General features: G+C 35.8%; 2 protein-coding genes across 2 annotated transcripts; both read left to right on the forward strand.

Moving 5' to 3' along the window:
• Positions 1-10607: 10607 nt before the first annotated feature.
• Positions 10608-12800, forward strand: LOC121241316 (glycine-rich protein A3-like). Its single transcript, XM_041139044.1, has 3 exons — positions 10608-10741; positions 11485-11788; positions 12358-12800. Exons 2-3 carry the CDS (start codon positions 11509-11511, stop codon positions 12561-12563), a joined length of 486 nt encoding a protein of 161 aa, XP_040994978.1. The 5' UTR covers positions 10608-10741; positions 11485-11508; the 3' UTR covers positions 12564-12800.
• Positions 12801-17171: 4371 nt separating this feature from the next.
• LOC121234742 (ATP synthase subunit epsilon, mitochondrial) lies at positions 17172-23706 on the forward strand. The gene is made up of 2 exons (XM_041130823.1): positions 17172-17413; positions 23412-23706. The coding sequence occupies exons 1-2, from the start codon at positions 17230-17232 to the stop codon at positions 23438-23440; spliced, it is 213 nt and encodes a 70-aa protein (XP_040986757.1). The 5' UTR covers positions 17172-17229; the 3' UTR covers positions 23441-23706.
• The last annotated feature ends 1455 nt before the right edge of the window (positions 23707-25161 follow it).

Below are 25161 nucleotides of genomic sequence, written 5' to 3' on the forward strand. Positions count from 1 at the left end.
GATTATGAGGTCATTATAAAATCAAGAACTCCTAGTGCTCAATATGTTGCTTCTATTACGACCATGTCTTGAAGATTACTACGAGAGTGACTAAAGTTGTTCAATTTAACTGTAACATTCGAGCCCAGCACCAAGCTCAGGCTAAGCCGCAATCTATAAATCTTTGTAGGTTATTATTTATGAGAAGCCCATTTGATATTTATTGAGTAATTTTTGAATAGCCAAGGGCCCAAAATATTATTACGACGGAATATGAATTTTATTGGACTTGATAATTAGGTTAAAGCCTATTTACTATTTATGTACCAAGTGAGCCCTAAATAATTAAAAATTGAATCGAGAAATTCTTCTAAAGGTTCGAAGATATTATTGGAAGATGGATTTATTTTGGACTTGAAGACTTAAGGCCGATTTAAATATTAATGTTCAATTTCAAACAGATTAGGGTTATAACTCTAGAGTCACCTTCTCATTTAAATTCTTAAATCAACTACTGATATATATATATATATATATATATATATATATTCAACCCCATGCATCGTGGGTGGATCTTATTCTTCTTCAAAACCCTAGTTTAGTTTTCTAGTTACTTCACCCACGTTCACCACTCTAGCAGCACGATTCTCTCCTAAGTTGAAAACTCCACCTTGATGCACTACGGTTGCACCACACTAGCGCACGTCAAAATGAGCCTTCGAAAATCCCCTCAATGTGAGAGCAACAAAAACCAGAATAGTTCGAGCCCCAAGCATAGCAGGCCACTCCTACTTTAGGCGCTGCCTTAAGTACTCACACGGAAACACTACCACCTTTGCTTGGAAGAAGAAATAGAAACCACCCCCAACAGCCAACACAACTCTGGTCAAGCTTCACGAGTTGCTACCAACCACCATCATCAAAGCCCAAAGCCCCACCATGTGCCACTACCTTCAACCGAAGAGCACTACGGTGAAGCAGCACCATCTTCACTCCCTCCCATAAACTACAGCCACCCAAACACACAACAACAAGCCGCCAGCCCCACATTTGTTGACCCATACTCCTCCTTCGTAGCACCTGGACAAACTAAGAGAAAAGAAACCCACCCACCATGAAGCTTCCCATCACGGTCAAAGAAGCCCCCACGTCTCACGACGTAGCACCCTCACTGACTTCCCTCACGGCAAACGAGAAGCCTACACCATCCTCTAAACAAAACCAAAATAGCGTTTTTAATACTCAAAACAGAGCACAGCCAAGGAAGCAAGGCCACAAGCCTAACGGTTTCACAACTGCACGACGTTGCCAGCCACTGAGTGCATCGAACGCCACCCATGTTAGATACAAAACCAGGCAACCTCCTAGAAGGCCACCCAACGTATGCCACCAATGACCACCAAGCATTTACACCGAGTATAACCGTGAAGCCATAAATAAACCAAGACCACCATGGGCCTCCCTCCCATCTTCAGCCTCTTCAAACCACACAGCTCCACCCTATGTAGCTGCTGCCTTGCACCATGGCAGCACAAGCCCTTTCTTCTTTCTCGATGTAAATTCTCTCTCTTTCTACGTGATCCTCTCTCTCTCCCTCTTTTTGTGAACTCCACCATGTGCCACGAAGGAGGGCACCGTGATTTCATCTCGGCCAACCTAGCCCCTTGTTCCATCATGTGTCCTATACTCTCTCGATGAGGATGGAACTCCTTTCTGTTGCACGACCATTTTCTTCCACAAGTGAGGCTATCGTTTATTCTGCTGTAAGTATATTCACATGGAATGCTCATTTACATTATTACCATTGGTGTTTAAGTTATGGCAGCAACCATTTTGGTCCTCCTTTCACATGCAACATGTTTTAAGTTTAGCTTAATTTTTAACTAGGGCTTACTAGTTGTGGGTTTGATATGGAAATCTCTGTAAGTATTAGTTTTAAAACTAAAATTTTTGTAGTAAATAATAAAAGTAAAATTTATTCTTAACACTTTAATTATGAATAAGTCTATTGTATGAAACCAATTTTCAATGTTATTTAATATATATATATATATATAGTCATAAAATATCTTAAGCGGGCCGATTTTACTAATGAGTTAAATTTTTAAGCTGAACTGATTTTGGTGTAAAATATTAGCTATGACATATCTTGATATAATATTGTAAATTCAGACCATATCTTGTTTGATTGATTAAAGGTTCATATTTGAAGAAAACAACATGTCATGATAGGTTTATAAATCAATATCTTGTGTTGATCATCTAGCATACTTCAGATTCCACTTGTTGAGGTTATCTTGTGATTTCTTAATTAAATTTTCCAAATCATGAGTGATAAACATCGGGAAACATATTTTCATCAAGATAAGAGTTAGTTTTTGCATGATTTATTTAGGCTATAAGAGTTGATATGTCAAAGAGAAGTTAAATACATCATGCATATACTCGGTTTGGAGAATTTGTGATGATTAGATGTTGATCAATACATAATGGTTGATAGGATCTCATGTGATCTAAATCTAAGTTGTTAACATTTCCTTAGGAACAGACCCATTATTAGTTACATCATAATTTTCGGTCAAACATGCATTCATGGAGATTATAGGCTTGAAATCATATATAGTGAAAATTAGTTTAATGCATGCCACGGTTAGATGAAATTATCATAGTAGATGTTTGATTCTTATAATTCTAAGATCATATATGGATTTAGAACATGAAAAACATGAGGTTTGTGCAATTTTGTGAAATTTGAGACCAATTTATAAATAGTAAAAGTTTTGGGCCAAAATGTCAATTTCAGGAAATTAGGGGGTTGATTTGCAAATACTATTTTTTATCCTAGAATTTTAACTCTAGTACATATTTGATTTTGGCAAGAGATGATCCATAGAATTTAAGAAGTTTGTAAGTTAGCTTCTAATTTACTCTTCGATAATTTATTTATGATTCTTATATAAATACCACATTTATGCAATAAATGTCATTTTGATCATGAATTATCATATGATACATCATTGAGCATTGACTACTTGCATACATGGCATGTGTTACGTTACTCTTGCACAAACATGAAAGAATATTGTTTTTAGCATATTGCATAAAAATGTCATTTTTGAAAAAAGCTTACTACATGTTATAAAATGAACATAGGTCATGAAGCATAGCATGAAAATATTTTATCATGACCCAATGCGATGGGGCACTATCCGATGGAGTGGTAACCCCTGGGTTGACAACAAGCCGTCAATAGGTTTGGAATGGATTTTATTTATAGAATACTAGAGCAAAGCTATATATGGCATCTAATATTGGTGGGTGCATATGTTATGGTGATAATGAAATGTTTAATGGAAATGCATTGATAAAATGGGTTTGCAGACAACATTGTTTCAATAAAAATTTGTGCAAGGGTCATCGGCAAGTGCTCACAATGCAAATAAGGAACTATGATGATACCATATATTATGTTATAATGGCTCTAATAACAAGAAGTATATTTTTAAAAAAATGTTTTCTGTAAGAAAATGTGCATCAAACCTCTTTTTGGAAAAGATGTTGAGGACTCTGGATAAAGGAAAATACAGTTTTATGCATATCATGCATACATCTCATGTTTGTCATTAATCACGCATATCTTATCTCTATACAAGTTGGTTGTTTAATTTATTAAGATTTTAATGAATCTCAGTACGGTAGTCTCACTATCATTCTCCAGAATGATAAAAGTTGTGTCAGGACCAACCTTTGATGAACAGGATGGTGATGAACTCCGCCCCTTGGCTTCAAATGATTGAAAACGAGCCCTATCCCAACCAAAAGATGATGTTAATCGTAATGTTCCTGGAGATGGTCCTATTCACCATGGAGCGTATCAGAGAGATGTTTTGAGCCACCTTTTTATAAACCTTGTCTATAATAAGGAGATTTCATCTTTCAAATTTAGGTTTGACTTATGCCTTACCATCTAAACCTTTTTTAAGTAAGGCATTATTTATGGTTAAATTACATGTTGGGATATTTTAGTTTGTTCTGGCACAAAAATTTGTAGTAGTTACCCTTTTTTCTGCTGCGATTATTGTATATTGCTCATTGTATACTAGAATACATTACATATTTTCTATCATTAACTGGGGTATGTAACCATGTGCTGCATGTCCCACGCTTCTAGTCTCCGTTCCATCACAAGCGGAGGTTGAGGCGTCCACACTGGCTTCTGCAGTTCCTTGTTGTCTCATTCTCAGTAAGTGGCCTTTTCATGCTTGTCTTTAGTGAAACGATACACTTCTCTCCACTTCGCTTTAGGACGTGTTAGCCGAGTGTTTGCAAGGTGCTTGCTCGTCAATGTGCTAGACTGGCGGCAGTTTGCTTCTTCTACTGCCAATTCCAAGAATGGTCTGTTCGTTTGGTTTCATGTATGTTACATGTCATTCATATGTCATGCTATAATTAGACGTTGTTGTCCCATGGTCATGCAAAGTTAAGGGTTTTGCATTAAAGTAAGTTTTGACACATAACCCCTAGGTTGACGAAGTATAGTCAACAGATTTTAAATGGGATCATAAGGCTTCCGGAGTGAAGTAGTAGCGTCTAACGCTAATGTGTGCAAAATGTGGTAACTACGATGAAGGTGTTACAAACTGCCGTGTTTATTGTGAAATTTTGGTGAAGACGTGTTGATCTGCCAAGAGTTAAACAGAACTCATGGTGCAAGCGTGTCGATCTACTTGAGTCTCTCTCTCTCTCTCTCTCTCTCTCTCTCCCTCCTATGACGTATTCACAACTAATCGAAAGGTTGTGATGTGGTGTAGTAACTAGCAGATGAACACAATTCTTAGGGAAACCGTGAGGTATCCATAGGTATTTATATTGAATAAGAATGTGTGAATGAATAAGAAATGCAGAGTTACATTATGTGAGTTATATTGTTACTAGTTCAATATTTTTGAAAAGAAGTCCAAATGGGTGAAAATACAATTTCTGAAAATATATTTTTAAATGTCTTTGTCTTGTCAGAGTTATTAACTTCCGCAGCTCCTCGTTCTTGCCTCACGGTAAATGGCATTTTCGTGCTTGCCTTTATTGAATTAGCACACCTATCTCCGCCTCACACTGGGACGATCAGCCAAGCGTTTGCGAGTTGCTTGCTCCCCATTTGTTGGATTGGTTACACTTTACAGTGCTTGCTTCTAATTCTTTAGACCACTAGAGTATTTGTCATATTTGCCTTCCACTCAATTCCAAGAATGGTCTGTCCCCTTTCGCACCAAGTAGTTCCTAACAATGTAGAATAGTAGAAGGTTTCGGATTGATGTTTAATGAAGAATCATCTAGAGTATGTGGTATAAGCATATTTTATGACATGTGGTTAGAATTGATTTGGATGGATCGAATTTTTAAGTATCAAGTGCTTATGAAATATTTGAATGAACATATTCATAATTGGAGTAGTTTTGACTAGTTATAAGCAAAGATATGGAATCAGAACCATGGGTTTATCATCATGGAGTCATTTAGTTGTCTTCTTATTTTGGATGTACTAGTTTAGTTTTATTAATTTATAGTTGTCGATTGGTTTTCGCTGGGCATTATGTGAGACAACTCAGAAATGTTAAAAAGTTTAGGTAAGTGGTGCTCTTATGCTAGACTTTGCCAAAACCAACTATGATAACTCGGACTTAGCCTAGTTTTCATCCATATTTCATCACCAATTTATTATTTATTTTGGGCCATGAATTAAGTATAGAATGTTTAGAAGCCTTGTGTCTCATTATTTCTTCAGTGCACTAGGCACCCAAGCCCATAAGATAGGCCACCTAAGCCTTAGAATTTCAGCCAACCCATTTGAGGTTAAACCCAAAAGTCTCAAGGACCAAGGAGCACGTCCAACACCTTGTGGCCTTCCCAGTTGTCACGCATGCATCGAACCTGGACGTGATAGTGGGCTAAAGGGGAGAAAAGCTTAGAGTTTTGGAAACCCAAAAGCCTTGCACATCAACCATGGTGAAAAGTCACTTGGCTTGCCACATGATGTCACTCATGCATGGACCTTCTAGATGATTATCATGAGGACACCCATGGGAGGCCAAAGGGCCACTCGGCCAACACACCCACTCAACCACCAACCACCACCACCTCATGCCACTTATCAAAAGTGATGAGTCTCAAGGGGGATATGCATGGAAAATGGCGTTTGGGGAAACTAAAAGGGTGATTCCAAGGGATTTGCGCTTAGGAAAACTCAAGAGACAAAAGGTCATTTCAGTTTTCACAAGCAACACGCCTACCTAAGGGATTTTCAGCCCTTTTTCGCCAAGTGTCACTCACTCTTTGAGTAAAGGGACCTTCTAGAAGAACAATCATCTGAAAGTGTAAGAGGCGCCAGAGGAGAGGACTCTTCTAACCCTAAGGTTTCGGCTACCACACCCATCCTCACCCACTCACTTGCCACATGTCATTTTAGGGATTCAAGAAGGCTTTGGGTAGTGGGAGAGTCACCTAGGGAATAGGCAAAGGAAGAGGAAGGATCCTCGTGGGAAAAAGAGAGAAGGGGCAGCACCATGCACTCACCACATGCCTATGGCACTTGGCATGAATGCACACACTCACTTTCTTGGGGAAATGTAAGGGACTTTGAGGATTTTACGCTTTTGCACCTAGGGTACATTGAACCTGGACAGAATGTAAGGGACTTAGAGGACTTTAGGGTTTAGCTTGGGGCAAGACACACGCCACATGTCCAATTTTGCCCTTGATTTTCCCAAAGTCATCCAATGATGCAAGAAGAGGAAGGGGTTTCGGCCAAGGGAAGGGGCACACGTCACATGGCCTACATGCAATGGTCTATAAACAACCAATGGGATTCGTTGGAAAAATCTATAAAAGTGGGGAGAAGCCACACACCCAAGGGCTTTTTCTCTTTGCCATTTTTAGATTTCACTCTTTCTCTCTTCCTCTCCACACTCCCCTCCACGCCACTTAGAATATTTCTCTCTTCCAAGTTTCAAACACCATTTTCTTACAGTTTCTCCTCAAGCAAACAAACACTATTTTTTTTCCACAAGCAAGAAGGCACGACTCCAAGCAAGGAAGAATCACGCTTGCTTATAATAACTTACGACGGATTTGTGGTAAGTAGACCATCAACCTACCTCGGTTAATATTTGTATATGGTTGCGTGAATTTTGCATCTTGGTTGCTATTGTATATACTTGTTACTCCATGATTACATGAATATATATATATATATGTTGCTTCGGTTTGTACGAGAATATGCCATGATCACATGTATTTAGTATTCAACTAGTGTAATGACTTGCCATGATCAAGTGTGTATAATATTTTGTTGGTAGGATAGTTTTGCTATGATCTATGGTCTATAAGTGATTCGGGTTTGCTCATGTCAAAAGATCATTTTTACATGCTTTGTGAACTTGGAAGTTTAGGCCATGTCTATGTGTATATGTTCGGATTGATCATTGTTATTTTGTTTACGATATGTTTTAAGTGTTTGCCTACGTAACATGTTATGCATATGAAAGTTCTACTATTGTCATGCTATAAACCAAAATGTGCAATGCTTATTTTCATCGGCATCTTATATGTCACATGTTTTATGAAACGAAATGAATGTCTCAAGTCTCATGTCACGTGCACTTAGATATATGATGTTTTTCAAAAGAGGAGTCAGTACATGTTTTTATCAAGACCCCAAATATTAGGACGGGAGAATGTCCTGGTGGAATTCCTCTGTCCACTCTGGTGAATTCCTCTGTCCACTCTGGAGTACATAAGAATAGTAGTAATCCTTGAGTCGCAAAGAACCGTCGGCATACCTCGAATGGATCTTTTTGGAAAGGGTGCAGAAGTGAGGTAGCACCTAATGCTAGTGGGTGCCAAGAAAAAGGCAATTAACTCGACGAAATACTGTTGCGTTATAATGAATATGAACATGATGCATTCATCACAGTGTACGGACTATTGGCGATGCGGTAACTAGCAAGAACACACAGTGCATAGGGAAGCCGTGATTTCTCCACCCATGTGTTATATAAAATGAACAAGGCCATGAGCGCATATGATATAATATGATGTGTAATGATCAACATGAAAAATATGTCAAAGATATTTTTCTGAAAAGTCTAATATCTCCGCTTCATGTTCTGAGAAAGGTAGAATTGCATATGCCAAGTCCTATGTTAGTACACGTCCATGCATTTATTTCATGGTTTACCATTATATAACTATGTTATCTATTGTATGTTGCGTGTTTACTTGCTAAGATTTCTCGAAATCTCATTGTGGTAGTTTCCACTACTATTCTCCATGGTAGAAGTTGTGACAAGACATGAAGAGACCCCACATGGAGAAACACAAGGAGGTGCCGAAGAGCCGTGAAAGCTCATTTGAGCCCTCGCTGATAGATAGACTAGAAGCCGCCAACCAAATTATCACTGAGGTTTTGTAGCTCTTCGAGGAGCTAAAGAGGTTGCTTAATCAGTGCAAGGATAAATGAAAGGACCACAAAAAAAAAAAAAAAAGGTTCTATTTTGAAAGGGACGATATTACTTGTACTAGAAATGAATTAAGGTTTAAGCCTTTTGGAATGGTCCCTTGTTTTGGGAAAAATGTCAAACACTTATTTGGGTTGTTTCAAAAAATGTTATGACATGAACGACATTTGGGTTATGCTTAGTTTTTATTTTATGGTACCATGCACTAACGCAACTTCTTTAAGCATTACTTAATTTTATATGAACCTTAAACTTTTCCGCTGCGATATATTGCATACTGCTAGTACAAATAGGTGCACTGCATCCTAACTGTCACGATCGGGGTATGTAGCCTTGAGTTACATGTCCCAACATTTCAGTTTCTGTCTAATCCCAAGCGGGGGTTGAGGGCGTCGCACCAACTGAGTTTGATTTTATGAAAAACTTGCATATTTTGTTATGAAAACAACTTTAGTCATTTTCTGTCTGCACTATTCCTTGAATCTAAACAAGGAAATAAAATATTTTTCTGTCATGACCCATGTAGACATGAACATTTTTCTACTATGTTCTCAATTGTATAAAGAGAACAAATATGAAGTCTAAAATGTATATGTAATTATATGATATTTGTCTACTCAGTATTTTGTTATGATATGACGTTGCATTTGATAAACCCTATGGCACTTCACATTCTATTTCTTCTTGGTTGACCGCTACGGTTTGCACAACCTACCATGGGGATAAACATGGTATATCTATTATGTTTTGATGTTGTTCAGTGATGTATATGCAAAATGACTTTTGTATATTGTATTATTGTAAATAAATGTTTCTAAATTATCGTTCTGTTATTTTGATATTCTATTTTGTTTTACATTTTGTAACTAGCTCATGTTTACACACTAGTTTATGTTCACTACTTACTGAGTTCATGTTGATAACTTATCCGATTATCTCAATTATTATTCAAATGATTTTTAAGCTTGCGATAGTCGGAATGGATGGCATGGGACATGAATTCACTCCCTAACCCTCTGGATATGAGGTGTGACACGAGCTCCCTCATAAGCATTAGATTTAGTGGAGCCAGTACGATTTGCCCGAACTCCTACTATCTTCGGGCATGGTTCTTGTGCATGTAAAGCATACTCGGTCTCTATATATCTAACGTTCCCTCTACTAGTGCCTTAAAAGAAACACGCGTTTGCGCGGACGCATAAATCTAAAAAGTTATAAATGCTTGGCTAGCTGTTATCAGGACTTGGCTCAATCCCTTAAAAAAAAACCACCCATTTGTTTGTGACAACAATTAAGAACGAGATAATGATATCAATAATATTTTTAAATGTTTATTCTTTCCCAGAAATTTTTTTATTTTCCTAGGACTCTATGCATGGATCTTGATGACTACTTTATTGTATATTCCAAAATATGTTTGATCAATTGACTTTGGAAGGTCAACAAGTTTTTTAAAAAGTTTTTGAGTTTCCAGTTAATAATTCTTATAAATACATAATTTTTCGCTAACTCTAATTTGACATTGTACATCGAGAGAAATTTTTTTATGCAATTTCATTACAAGAAAAACGAATATTTGTGACTGATTATTTACTACAAAAATGACTATATATTTGCGACAAAAACAGACTCATTTTAACAATAAATAGTCATTTTCGTAAAAAATAACTGATCACAATTAAGCAGTTTTGTTGTAGTGAATTTGGTAAAAACTCACTCATTGATGAATTTCAATATCTAAAAAAACAAATCATGCAGTGCTCTATTTTGATAGTTGATTGAACTGAAATTAACATATATTAATTAAGAGTCAATTTATTTACGTCATTTTTTGTTTATATTTTGTTAAAACCGAATAGATACAAGTTTATTTTCAATATAAATAAAAAAATCTAATTAATATTATTTGACCTTCATTTTTTTGTTAAAACCGAATAGATACAAGTAGATCCCGGCCGTGCATTGTTTGGACATATATATTGACTAGTGGCGCACGTACGATGATGTTTGTACGTACCCAGATCATAATCTGGGGACAAGCTCACGGGATCATATATAAAACAAAACACCTCATTGTACTAGCTTTATACTATAAAATGGAATAGACGCGTTGAAGCAACGCATTCCTGATAAATGATAGCAACCACCACTATATATGTATATATATACGAGGGAAAGGAGAATAACTCATGCGTTCCATGCCATTGTGAAGTGAGGAGCTCTCTTGCTTGAATACTCCATTCTAACAGGCAAGCTTCAGCGTTCTTTATGATCTTCTTGTATTAATTGTTTAATAATCTCTTTCCAATTCTATCGGCCGTTGTTTATTATATGTTTGTGGCATTGGTATCATGACATACACATGATAACATGATACCAAATAGAAAATACCGCAATAATTAGACATTCCATTGCCATATATGCATCCGTTTTCCATGAATAATAAAGAACTGCATGCCAAGAACTAGGACTGAATTTAAAGAATGATGTATGAAGTGAGTTTCTTTCGATCGGTTTCTATTGATTGCTAGTGTTTCCCCAACCAGCTTATAATATCCGACAACCATAAAAAATATTAGTAGTGTTAGTAAGAGTAATAACTAGCCAGATGATATGGCTGATGATCTTGTCTCAATCTAAAAAAAACTATTTATTTGTGACTAGTTATTTCTTGTAAAAATAACTATTTATCTATTAAAATAAGTCTGTTTTCGTCACAATTAGTCATTTTCATCTCAAATAATCCGTCACAAATGTTCATTTTTCATGTAGTGATCTTCTTGTTTCTTGCTGCATGAGGAAGGAAAATATATTTTGATGCTGATTGGATTAAATTGTGTAACCGATTGACTTTGGTTCTTTACTTTGTGTTGATGATCTTATTTTGTGTGATATGCAGTTTTTTTTTGTCTACTTATGTTGTACGTCTAGTAGCCAATGAATTAAGTTTATGTTTTTGTTTCCATCTATATATACGCTTGCAATTTTGTAGCATTTAACTTCGAGTTGAAGAAAAATGGGAGGTGGAAAAGACAAGTATGGTTACCAGTCTAGTGACAAAGGGCTGCATTCAAACCTTGCTGGATATGGTGCTGGATACTACCCTCCACAGGGATATCCCCCTCAAGGATATCTCCCTCAAGGGTATCCCCCACAAGCCTCCTACGCAACTGCTGGATATCCTCCTCCTCCGGTTGGATACCAACCAGCCGGATATCCTCCCCCAGGTGGATACCCTACACCAGCCTATCCTCCCCCATCCGCTTATCCTGGTTCATCAGTTCCATATCAATCAGGTACGACATTTTCTCACTTGGGAAACTTGAATCCTATAGATAGCTATGCATTGTACTATCTGATATTAATTCAATAAAAAATGATACAGATGCAGTTTTTTGGCATAACGTTTTTAATAAAGTACTAGTATTATTTTATAATTTTAATTGAATTTTGTTTGACTTTGTTGGATTTGAATTAAAAAATAATAATATCTTATCGAAGAATTGCATAAAAATTGTAAAATAGTTATATCTGAATCATTTCCCATCCGATAAGGATGAGTCATTATATGGTAGTACTGTCCATGCTACAAGAAAAATGTTTATTTGCAACTAGTTATTTCTAATAAAATGACTATTTCCAATTAAAATGAATCTGTTTTCGTTACAAATAATCATTTTCGTCGGAAAAAAAAATGGTTACAAATACCTGTTTTTTTTTTTGTAGTATGGCTAAATATATGGACAATGGATTCATTGGATTGTATTTTTTTTGTTTCCCCTTTCAGGACTGTTAGTAGTGGTGTAACTGCCATTTAATTTACTTCAATCATTGTGATTGTTTCTGATAATCAATATTATAACAGGGTATGGATCGATGGGAGGATTGCTAGCAACGGGTGCTGCTGCTGCAGCTGCTGCTTATGGTTCTCACCGGCTCTCCCACGGTGCTCATCATCCAGGATATGGGGGTTACTATGGCTATGGTTACGGAAAGCTTAAGCATGGAAAATATGGCAAGCGCTGGAAGAATGGCATGCTTGGGAAACATAAGTACAAGAAATGGAAGTGATGCAATGTGTATCGGTAGATGCAACGTTCATGGGGAGCTCAAGGCTTGAATGTTCTTAGCAAGCTTGGGGAACTTGTCCTCTATTAGTATATGGTCTTTCTAAAAGAACCATAAATAATCGTCTTTTATATATGAAAATGGCACAGCTAGTGTTAGTATAATCGTTGTTGCTCTTGTTTCCTAAAGAGATATGCAAACGTCTCATGAATAAAAGAAGGCTGGATTTGGATTTTTTTTTTTTCTCCTTTGGTTTCATGTATGCATGGTTTCTGACTGAACTTCGCCTCAAGTTGCAGCCACTCGGTCCCTCATAAAGTTCAGAGGGTTTATAAGTTCAAAAATTCCACAGAAACATATTATCTATATAATTTTCGAGTCATTTTCTTTACTCATATTAGGTTACGTCAACCATTTTCCAAATTAATTTTAGAATAAAATGTAGAAGGGCCTGGTCCATTAGTAATGGAAAGCCCCATGCTAAGTAAGGAAGTTGAAGACAAACCAACCTGGAAGGTGATAAAGGCAAAAGTAATGAACTGACATATTTTTGTGACATAAAACAAGTAGAATGCAATGAAAAAGGATAGATAAATCATAACGCAAAATAGATAACTTTCAAGGAAAAAAAAAACAGATGGATACAAAAGAAGGGACCTGTACAGATGAAGAGACGTGTTCTGTGTTCCAGATACTCTCTTTAGACTCCTTTATTCACCTCTAAATTCCAGGCTTTTATAAGAACCACATAGTCTTCAACCTCTCCTTAACCCTAATTTTTTTTATTGTACTAAGAGCTATTTGAGATCACGAGAGACTAAAAAATAAAAAAATACTACTGTGGATTTCGCCTTCAAAAGACCCATGTTGGTAGGCCTTTATGTCGACCTACTTAAATTTTTGTGCCTGTCTTTATTCATATTTTCAATATTTTACATGTTATTTAATTTAAGGGTGAGCATCCAAGCATCACACCAATGCCAAAGCATCATCAAACTCCATTTGACCATACTGTTGGCCTTTAGCTTGTCGAAAATTGAATCAACAGTTGGCATCATCTATGCAAATCGATTTATTGCTCTCTAAACAAAGGTTGTTTGGCCTTGAGAGGAGATCTTCAGAAAACTAGATAAGTGATCTTATTAATCTTTGCTTGTCTAAGTTTCAATTTCAATAGTCCAAAATTGTCCAAAATTGTCACACCAGAGCCAGGCAACATGCACCTTGATTCTCAAAGTTGGTGGGCATTAACGTGCCAACCTAACTCGTGGGAGGATGAGCAGTCAGCTTGCCTACATGTGTGTAAGGCAATGGACAGGCACAAAGCTTGCCTTGGGTACCACTAGACTGTCAGCTTCATGAACCTGACAAATTCTCCCCACGAGATTAATTAGCTCATCCAAAAACAGGCACGACTCCTTCATGCAACCACGAGCATAAACAACTTGCCCCTAGTGGCTACCTATAGCAAGCACAAAACTTGTCACTATCTGGGAAGCTTGAAGCTCATCTCCCATCATGCCCCTAGTGGCGAGCATGAAGCCCACCAACACAAAAATTCTAGTGGACGAGCACAATGCTCACCCACGTACACAAAGTAGCAGGCACATCGCCTACCGCATCAGAGGACACATGCAAGGACAACAAGACTTTTCTAGCTTGTCCCTAGTGGCTAGGCACACCAAAAGTTGGAGGGCTTCTTGCCCACCACCACAAGCTCGCCCGTTGGAGGCCATTGCTTGCCTCAGCTCGCCCTCATGCCTATCATAAACATCTCAACTCATCTCAACTCATCATTACAACTTTTTGGTATGTCACCTTCTAGAGCATGATTAAGTTGTTGATAGTGTCCAGTCAATGTGGGTATCTCACTTGGACTTATCTCTGTAGATTCGTATCTCATTGAGAATTAGTTGGTTTCCATGTTGATGAGCCTTTCTAGGGTTTATCTTTGAGCCTATACAACGTTTTGCATAATTTAATCTTATTACATGAGTCTCATGTGCTGCTACCTAACATGTGTACCCAACAGTAAGGGTGGTAATATGTGACATGACTCGTGAATTCAATAAAAATACGAGATGAAACTAGCTGGTCTGGGCTTGAGTTTACCGGGTTTAAGTCAAAATGGATTAACCCGTTAAGACACGATTTATAAAATAATCAATAACGAGTCAACCCGTTTTACACGAGACGAACCCATGATGACCCGTTTATATTTTTACTCACAATCACAATTTTATTGTTGCTTGGTTCTTATAGCTATGTTGTGTTTTAAATTTTTCTAATTAAATATTTGGATTTAGGACAAAACTTATATTCCTCATGTAAATCTTGGTGATTTTTAGAGTTAGGATGTGAAATCTTTAAATTAGAGGTAAAATGATCATTTTCCCACAAATAGATGGGTAAAATGATAATTTTACTTTGAGTCAGTGATTTTATATTTCTAAGTATACCAGTAAGGAGTTTCTAACCTTTAGAAATATCTCCTTATAGTTCTCATTATTTCACTCTTTAAGTCGTCACGCTACGATCATTATAAGTTAGCCTCTAACTTACTTTCAGGGTATCTATGTGTATATGGTGGTAAGAGAAACCATCATCTATGTTATTTATGTATATGCAAATGTTACGTTATTTCATGCCATGATTTACTTCCAGTACATATTTATCTGTTGCACGTTATGCCACATTATGCCATGCTTAACCGTTGCACGTCACAATTATGCCATATTTATTTGTTACGCGTCATGTTATGTCATATCGCTAATCTCATGTACACATCACGTCATGTCAAGCTATATCATATGTCATTTCATTTCACTCCACGTCATGTCACAAGTTTGGACTTCGTCACGAAAAATAGTATTTTCAAATCAGTTGAGTATTTTACGTTTATCACGACTCCAAGTCCTAGGATGAGGTAATATCCTAGTAAAACTTCATTATTCACACTGGTGTGAGATTTTCTGGGTTGATAAAGTACCGTCAACAGGCTTCAAATAGATTCTAAGTAACTGGTTGTCGGAGCGAAGTCAAGCACTAACGCCGATTGTGCCAAACCACAATTCAATTTCATGTTATTAGCACTTGTGCAGGTGTAGATACTTGTCACAGGATGCGTACATTACGTATTCACAGCAGGTGCAGTTATGCGTGGTGTGATACGTATGTTAATATAATCACAGCTAGTGCAGATACCTGTAATATGATGTGGTATCGGCAAAGGCACGCGGCTCAAGAAGACTTGTGTAGCATCCACGGTTCATGTTTAATTAAACAATTATTCTGGGAATAAGATTCCAAGTTAAAGTCCAGTTTCAAGCTCAGTTTAGATCCATTTCACGTTGAGTTCAATTTCAGTTCATGTCATATTTATTTCACGTCCAGTTTAATTCACGTTAGTTCAGATCATGTCAACTCATGTCTTGTTATTTATTTATTTTTTTTATATAGAAGAGTCGGTAGCCACATGTCTAATAATGGCCCCATCCCAAATTTATTAATCTGCCCTCATTTATAGCGGAAGAATACCGTAATTACAAACCAAGTATCTGGGAGTTTACAAATAGGAAATAAAAAAATCCTCCCAAACACAAAACAAACAAAGCCAAAACACAAAACCAAAAGCAACAACAAACTCTAAACTGGCCTAGAATAAAAATCATCTAAACAAGCCTAAAGAAAAAAAAAAAAAAAAAAAGAAAAAAAAAAACCTAGGTATGTATAGAAGGCAGCCCTGCCTTGTTGATCCGAATAACTCCCTTTAAAAACCTTGGCAAATGGTGGAAATCTTCAGAAATAACATTACTTCCTCACTCGCCTTGTTTAGCCAAAAAATCAGTCGCTTGATTCCCTTCTCTAAATTGATGTAAAACACGAATATCTATTCCTTGCATTTCAGAAATAAACTCATTCCAATAGTCTCATAAATACCATAGAGTGCATTTACCTGTCCAAAACCAATCCACAAGTAACTAGGAATCACTTTCAATAATTACATTGAAAAAATATAGTTTTTTACAAAGCCGAATCCCTTCCAACATAGCTCTCAATTCAGCTCCATTATTAGTATCAACACCAAAATGAGCTGAGAAGGCTGCTTTGAAATTTCCATCCATATCTCGCAAGATACCCCCACCTCCCGAAGACCCTGGGTTATTATGACTACTCCCATTGCAATTAAGCTTGATCCATCCCGAAGGCGGCTTTGACCATTTCACTAGCAGACATTTCTGGGCAACAAGTTTTGGCATCTCCAAATTTAACTTTTTAAACAAATAAAGATCATGCTCATTAAGTTGCCTATGCACTTTCAATTCACCCGCCATCTTATTTTGCCACATTTTCATTGAAGTCCACATTTATATTGCACTAGTTTTCAGCCCCTCCATACATACTTTACATCTCCTATTCCATAAATACCAAGCGATAATACAAGGTAGCATACTAATGAGATTACTCACAAAAGAAGATATTTTTTGTCTAATTTTTTTTTATATTTTTAAATACTGTAGGGTACTTGGATACACACAGAACCCCAAAGCCGAACCAAGTCCGGCCCAACGAAGGATTTAGGTTGATCTCGTGCTTACTATAAATACAATCTAAACAGTAAGATAAAACTACGGGAAACAAAGACGCAGAGTACACCGAGAACCGGAAAATGGCGTCGAACGCAGCAGCACCTTTTTGGAGAGCAGCGGGAATGACGTACATAACATACTCCAACATATGCGCGAATCTGGTGAGGAACTGCCTCAAGGAGCCATACAAAACGGAAGCACTCACTCGCGAGAAGGTCCATTTCTCCGTTTCCAAGTGGACCGACGGAAAGCCCCAGAAACCAAGTATGTTTACTTCAATCTAACTTTTCTCTATTTCTATCTGACTGCTTCGGATTATCTCTATCTGACTGCTAAAGATCGGATTGGATCTAGGGTTTCTTTAGCCGAGATTTTCTCAATCTCTCATCGCATTCACTTCGATGTGGTCATATAGACGATATTTATATGCGAATCTTTTGTTGTTGCAATCTGGCGTCTTTTTCATTGATTTCTAATCTCATTATTTCATTCCGATGTGCCTATCTGTGTGGGAGATAGTCTGATTTTGTTCTTCCAATTCTGTATGGAGGCCAACGAAACTCGAGAAGAAAATTATTTAAAAAATGATGAAGGAAAGTTGTCTTCTTGAAAGGTGAAGCAGTTGAGATTTGGATTTCAGCTTTTGAATTGTAGCTTGGTCTTAGGTTATTCCAATATTCTAATGCCTGACCCTTTTGATACTTTTTTTTTATAAGTAAGAGGTAAATTTTATTTATACGAATGAAATAGGCATAGCCCGGAAGTACTTGGTCCATGTTGGTTATTATGGAAATAAGCTGAAATTCTAAGTGCATGCTTGGACATGGACATGTTAGGAGTTCAATTGATTGGTCCCATATTGTTTTCCATAGTTTTGTATGCTTGCCCTGTTTCCTTGACTGTGAGATGCATGATAAATTTACTTTGTTGCTGAAAGATGATTGTTTTATGGGCTTTATTTGAAAGGCTTGTACAGGGAGTTATAATTTGACCATTATTTTCCTTTACTGCTACGACACTGGTAGTTGTTATTTTGGTGACTTAGCTCACCTTCTATGACGTTTCAATACTATGCAGCAATGCTTTCTTTGGATTGGCAATAAGTTTGGCTTTTTAAAGGTGTATTTAGCCTTTTGGATATAGAGGAAGGTTATTGTTCTTCTACTTACCTTTTAGTGCATCTTTTGAGATAGATTCATTTTAGTTCTTTGAAAATTTTGAACCATTTTGTTTTTTTTATTTATTTATTTTTATTTATTCATTTATTTATTTATTATTTTTTTTTTATTAAATCTTTTGGCTGGTGTGTTAGGGTGGGGGAGGAAGTGATGATTTAGATTTCTTCAACATGAGTATTTGTTTTACTAATTTTTGTTCTTCTTATTTTTATATTGTCATGCTTTTGACTGTTATTAGAGAGCAAAATATGCTCACAATGGATTAGCCAGGAATTTAGCTACAGTGACTTTCAAAAGTTGTTCGAAATTTGAGGGTTACTGTACATACATCAAATACATATTTTATTAATTATTTCTCTCTTTTTTTCTTTCTATCACATAGTTTATCACAATTGGTATATTAATTTGAGTTAGTGATATATTAATTTAATAAGAATATGATTATTAATTAATATATAATAGGTAGAATAGTAAAATATGATAAAATAAAATAAATTAATAATTAAAAAAATTAAATATTTTTGAAATTATTAGTTATTCATTACTATATAATGAATAAATGTATAATCTAATATGGAGATTTGATGTAAATAACCAAAACCAAATTTATCTTATATTATTTTATTATTATATAATGAAAAAATAGCTATTCCAATGTGGAGATTTATGTGAATGGAATAGCCAAAAGTCAAATTTCTCTTACATTCATAAAAAATGTCCTTTAGTTTTGGCTAATCCAATGAGAGTGCTCTAATCTATGAGAGCATATGGATTATTAGTCATGCTATACTAAGGAAGTGTGGGCTCTTTGGTAGTGTTGTTACTGGTGTTTGCTCATTAGATGGCCCTTGTGGTGGAAATGATAATAATTTATGAAGTAATAATGTGATTTTTGCATCTAGAAGGTGTCAATGTCTCTAAGAAGATGAATGTTTTTGTTAAAAGTTTTAAATAAGAGTGAAGAAGTGCTATCTGTGATATATAAGGCCTGCTATTTTTTTGGAAAATATGTAACTACCCAAAGAGATCAAGCCAAATGTTGGGGTTATAGTCTACGGACTAGTTAATGTTACAATTAGAGCCTGTTATGCTCATTATAAACAGAAGCAAAGTAAGTTGCCAGAAACCGCTCTCATACTAGATGCTGCTTCAGCTTCAGCCACTCAAGTTTTCGATATTCCTTTTTCTGAAATTACGAAACATATATATATTTTTTTAATTGGATCAATACTTCCAATTTTTTGAGTAAAGAGTAAAGGATCCATGGATAGAGAAAAAACTTCTAATGCTAGAAGACCACTGGTAGACACCCAGGAACATGTGGCAATTCGGCCAAGATCTCTTCTTTCTTTGGTGTTATAATCTTTTCCTCATATCCTTAATGATCCCATTAGGCCATTCCGTTCTAGGTGTACTGCTTAAATCACACACTTCTAACTATAGATTGACTCTAATACCATTTCTATTGATCAAAGGAATGCCCAAACCACATTTGGGCATATACTAAAGTATGGATGGTCAATGTTACAATTGAAATAACTTGCAATGACTATATATCTCAAGAAGCTCTTCCTTGCAGGTAATGCTGATTCTTATTCCCCATCCTCAACCTATTTTTTTTATAGTGGTAAAAAAGAAGCTTTATTAATGGGAATAGGCAAAGTCCAAGTATACAGTACATGTATAAGAGCAACACCTATGCCATTCACCACCCTCATACTAAATTTGGGGTGTTACATAAGTGGCATTAGATACGCTTGTTTGATTCTCTACTATTTTCTTTGATGAATGATTCTCTTAAGGCAGGCGAGTCATTGAATTAAATCCAATTTAAGATGGTTAACAAGATTCTATGTTACACATGACGATAGTGTGAGAACAATTGTGCTAATATAGGTGGCAGAAAAGGGGTCTTGTTTGATGTTAGTTTTATTCAATTATAGGAGTTAAGAATAATCTATACCATTCTTTAATTGTTAATGGACCATAGCTTGGATCCCTTTTTTAGGCTTTCTTGGGGATGCATGGTAACTGATTTTAGATTCTGTTTCAATTTCAAAACTGGTTTAGAAACTGGTCTCATGCATAAATTATTTGGCAGGGGTGGGTTTCGTGAGCAATTTTAAAACGTGTCAAAACCCCCCATTTCAAAAAATAAAAAAGCAAGGGCAGTGGAGCAGTGGAGCAGTAGCGCAGTCGTGCTTGGAATGGGAGGCGAGATATGCTCTCAATGCTATCCCTGTGCAATGGGTAAGGTGGGGAATTGTCCCCCCTTGAGCAGCCCCTGTTCTGTTTGGGGATAGGATGGTGGACACCCTTCACCAGTGTGGTCTCTGTGAGGGAAAGGGGAGGGATGAACTTCATTCTTTTCTTTTAACTTTTAAAAGGAAGATTATTTTTTTCTTTGCATAAATTGACTGTAATGGACACATGGCAAGATGTTATTTGGTGTATTGCTTAGGGGGGAGAAATGTTTGTTCTTTATAATGATTTCAAGGGGCTCCTATTGTGACAGTGACTACTTTTGTAGGCTTAGTCCAGATGTGGCTTGGGCCTCCCTTAGGTCATAATTAACTTTAGAGTTTATTATTGGAAGAACGTTAGAAGTCGTTGAGCATACTTTTTCCATTTTACTAGATTTGAAATGGGTGACGAGTTCAAGATTTTTTTTTTTTTTTTGGCACCGGGTGTCTGAGAAAAAGTCATGACTAATCCCAATGGTGCACAAGCTTGGCAAGGAGTTTCTCGCAAGTGCACCTCTAGTAATTCAAGGGAAAACTCTCCGAATCCAATGTCCCCAAGAGTGAGGTCCAAGATTTGCTTCTGGAAGGATGTGTGATGTAGTGATTAATTCTTGACTTCCTTCCTGGATTTACTAAGAATTGCTTGCATCAAGTCTGATTGGTGATCATTATGATCTTGTGCATGGTTCTATTCAATAAGATGTAACCTTCAATAGCGAGGCTAATGACCAGGAGGGGGGGTCCTTTTTCCTTTTTCCTTTTTATTTCGCAGATTGTACTCTTGTAGGGTGGGATGCGTTGGTGAAGATAAAATGGTTTGGGCCCCCCATCTAGGAGAGTAGTCTTTTAAGTAGAACTACATTACTTGGACGGCAGCATTAGGGAAGATTTTTACCTAGGACAAAATAAGGAAAAGATACATGATAGTGGTTAATTGTTGTTGCATCTGCAATAAAGGTGGAGAATCGGCAAATCATCTTCTTTTACATTGAGAGGCTAGAATCTTATTGAACACTTGAGAAAGTTTGGGTGATGCCTTCTTGTGGAAAGAGTAATTTGGCAACCATGAGGGAGCACTTTTGTAGAGAATGACTTCATTGTGCATACCATGGTGTGAAAGAAAGAACAGCAGCTTTGATTGTTGTGAAAATCAGTTTTGGAGCTGAAGTCTTTTGTTCTAAACACCCTTTTCATGGGATAATGGCCGAAGATGGTGTTGCTGCTCTTTCATTTTTTTTAGAGGTTTATCTCTTGTATGTTTCTTGTGGCCAGCTGTGACACCCCTTTTGATCATTGATAAAATCCTTGTCTGTAGTGATGTAATGCTTCGACTCAATAGTAAGCAAGTCTGATAGTTTTGGCAAAGAATGATGAACCATATCTGAGGTGTGACATTGAGGAGCCCTAAGTGTGATGTCTAGTTCCATTTTCTTATGTTTTTTCCTTCTGTTTGTTCAGCAATTTCAATGCGATTCCAACAAAGCATGCCTAAACTGTTTTCTCTCGGCTTTACCTAAACTAAGAAGTATTCTTTTCTTTTCCTTTTTTATCAGTAAAACTAAGAAGTTTTTTTAACATTATAGGATTGAAGCTGGTAAGGACATTTGTCTATTTTGTCCACAAAAGTATCTGCAATCTTGTACTAACTTTCATGAAGCTTGACCTAGCCCCATGTTTCTCCACAAGATGATTCTTTTGTCCATCTACAAGTTGGCTTGAGATCCTGGGTTTCTCCCTCTAACCAGTGTTTTTTTATTTTTTATGCTGATTTCTTGTATGGTTGGGGTCCAACTCTGACAGTCTTAGTTTCTTGATTGTAAAATATGTTTTGCTGATGAAGTCTGTTTTCAATTTGATATTAGTGCACAGTTTTCAAAATGCAGATTCGATGTAGTGATCTATTTTCAAAATCCCTAATAAATCTATTTTCAGTTCGATAGCTTTTGTGCTCGATATATTAGGGATGTCTGTTGGAAATGTTTTAATTTATGAGATCCTGGAGAAGTTTTTGGGGACCTATCCCTTCATTGTCTTTTGTATGCAGATGACCTATAAACAAAAATTATCTTTTCAATGAGGCGACTTATGCTTTGTATAAGATAGCCTGATTGCTGATGGTATTTGTTGGTTTGTTAACTTCTTGATATATAAATATATATATATATATATATATATATATATATACAGGAAAATTTTAGTTGAACCGATAAAAATTTTTTATTTTTATTTTTTATTCCTTTTACTTAATGGCTAAGGAAATGAATATTAGTGAATTTGTATTTTTTTTATTTTTTAAAAATATTTAAAACTGTGTAAAAAATGATTAAAGGAAAAGAGGGAAAAAATAAAAAATAAAAAAGTGCATTTGCACTTATCGGTCCACTTCTTTGGTCCATATATATGTATGTATATGTATGTATGTATGTATATATATTGTAACTTCTTTATATTTAGACCATGTGTTTCACATGAAGGATTTTGTGTTGTAAAGTTTTTTTTCTTTTTTTGATGGGGGAACTATTCCACGGCAGAGCCCTTAGGACATGGAACCTAAACTCCTAGGAAGACTAGCACAACAACCCACCTCCATGGCCTCCCACTTAAATATCAGTTTGATCTCAGGGAATCGAACCTGTGACATGGGGCTTATGCATACAAGTTCGCCTTACCACTTGGGTTACCCACGGGTGGGTTTGTAAAGTGAAAAATGTTCATTAGTGCACTTAAAAGAATCAAGATTAGTGTAAATATTACAGATTACTTGTCTTCAGTCGGCATATTTTATTGATGGCTCTTTTCATAATTCACTTTCTGACAATATGTTTCCTCTTTTATTATCAGCTGTCCGTTCAGACACAGCAGAAGATTGAGTTCCGGATGCTACAGTTGTCATCACATGTTTCTGAAGGTTAAAAGTTATTACGTAGAAGTTTTCTTCTGCTTTGTAGTTCATAGACTATGATTGTTTTGGTTCTGTTATGCTCAAACATTCCGAGCATGGATTGGATTTTGGGTTTGCATGTATTGCACCTGTAATAATGTTGTCATACCTGGAAATCTAACATCTTGGAAAGTAACCCTTGCCATAATGTGATGTCAGACTTTTTCAACGGCTAAAAAAGTTCGCATTTCGACTTTTCTCGCTCTCTTTTCTTAAGTCCGGCCTCACGTCTGTTTGGATATAAAAATGATTTCATTTCATCTAATTATTATAATTTTTTTAAATTTTTAAAATATAATAAATAATTTTATTTTTTTAAATTTTAAAATAATAATAATATTAAAAAATAATATTTTAATAATATTTTATTTAATTTTCAACTTTTATTTTAAAACATATAATCTCATATTTCTATACTTAAATGGATTTGTTTACAAAATAAAAAATCAACCGTTATAAAACTAAATTAATACCATCTCTAAATTTAGTATTGTGTCAAGTTAATACTTATGTATTAGGTTAACGTTGTGCCTGTCAAGAATAGGAATTGATAAAAAGAAAGGGAAAGGTCAGAGTCTCATCCCCAAGTGGAAAATTGAAATCATTAATGGTTAGACTACAAAGAGGTGCCAACTTCACGATAGAGGAAGACAAGGTCCTTGTATCGGCAAGGCTGAATAGTTTGTTGGATGCAAGTACAAATACAACACCCCCTCTGGTAGGTTAGGGATGTTATGTAACTTGTAACAGGCATATAAAAGTAAATTATTCATCTAAATAAAATAAATCTTTCGTTTGAACCAAGTCGTTTAACATAGAAACATAATTAGAGTCTTGAAAGTGGAAAGAAATAATTGAAAATAAAATGCCAACATAAATTCTGAAACAAACCAATCTAAATGGCAACATGAGCTTCACCAACACTACTAGATTTTCCCGTCTAAGTCTAGCTTGTCTTAAATATTATATCATCATTTGAGTGGTTAAAAATATAAAAATAAATTAAAATGAGTTGAATACTCAATAAGAACACACAATACTATAACACTCCACCTAAAAAGCCCGGTAGGACTTGACTTTAACATCCATGATCCTAGTTAGTATTGTGTTTTTCTTTAAGAATATCTACCAAGAGGCTAATAGTGGTATGACACTTGGCATTATTGATGGGCTAAGCTAAAATGCTAAGTGTTGGATGGGTTTAGAAGTAGTCCAAGAATGGCTCACTAAGAGCACTCTCATTGGATTAGCTAAAGCTAAAGTACATTTTTTATAAATGTAATATGAATTTAGCTTTTAGTTATTCCATTCATATAAGTCTCCATATTGGAATAGCTATTTTTTCATTATATGACAATAAAATAATAAAAGATGAATTTGACTTTGGCTATTTACATTAAATCTCTACATTGGATTATCCATTTATTCATAAGTAATTAATAATTTCAAAAATCTTTTTTTTTTAATTATGAAATTATTTATTTTTATCATATTTTACTATTTATAATATTATATATTAATTAGTAATCATATTCTAATTAAATTATGAGTTAAAAATAGAAACTAGAGAGACAGTGATGGAGACCTCAGGAAAGAAAAACAAATGATATAAAATAGATTTGATAAATAAACAATGTCTTTCAAAATTCC

This window comes from Juglans microcarpa x Juglans regia, chromosome 1D (assembly GCF_004785595.1).
Source record: "Juglans microcarpa x Juglans regia isolate MS1-56 chromosome 1D, Jm3101_v1.0, whole genome shotgun sequence".
Taxonomy (NCBI): domain Eukaryota; kingdom Viridiplantae; phylum Streptophyta; class Magnoliopsida; order Fagales; family Juglandaceae; genus Juglans; species Juglans microcarpa x Juglans regia.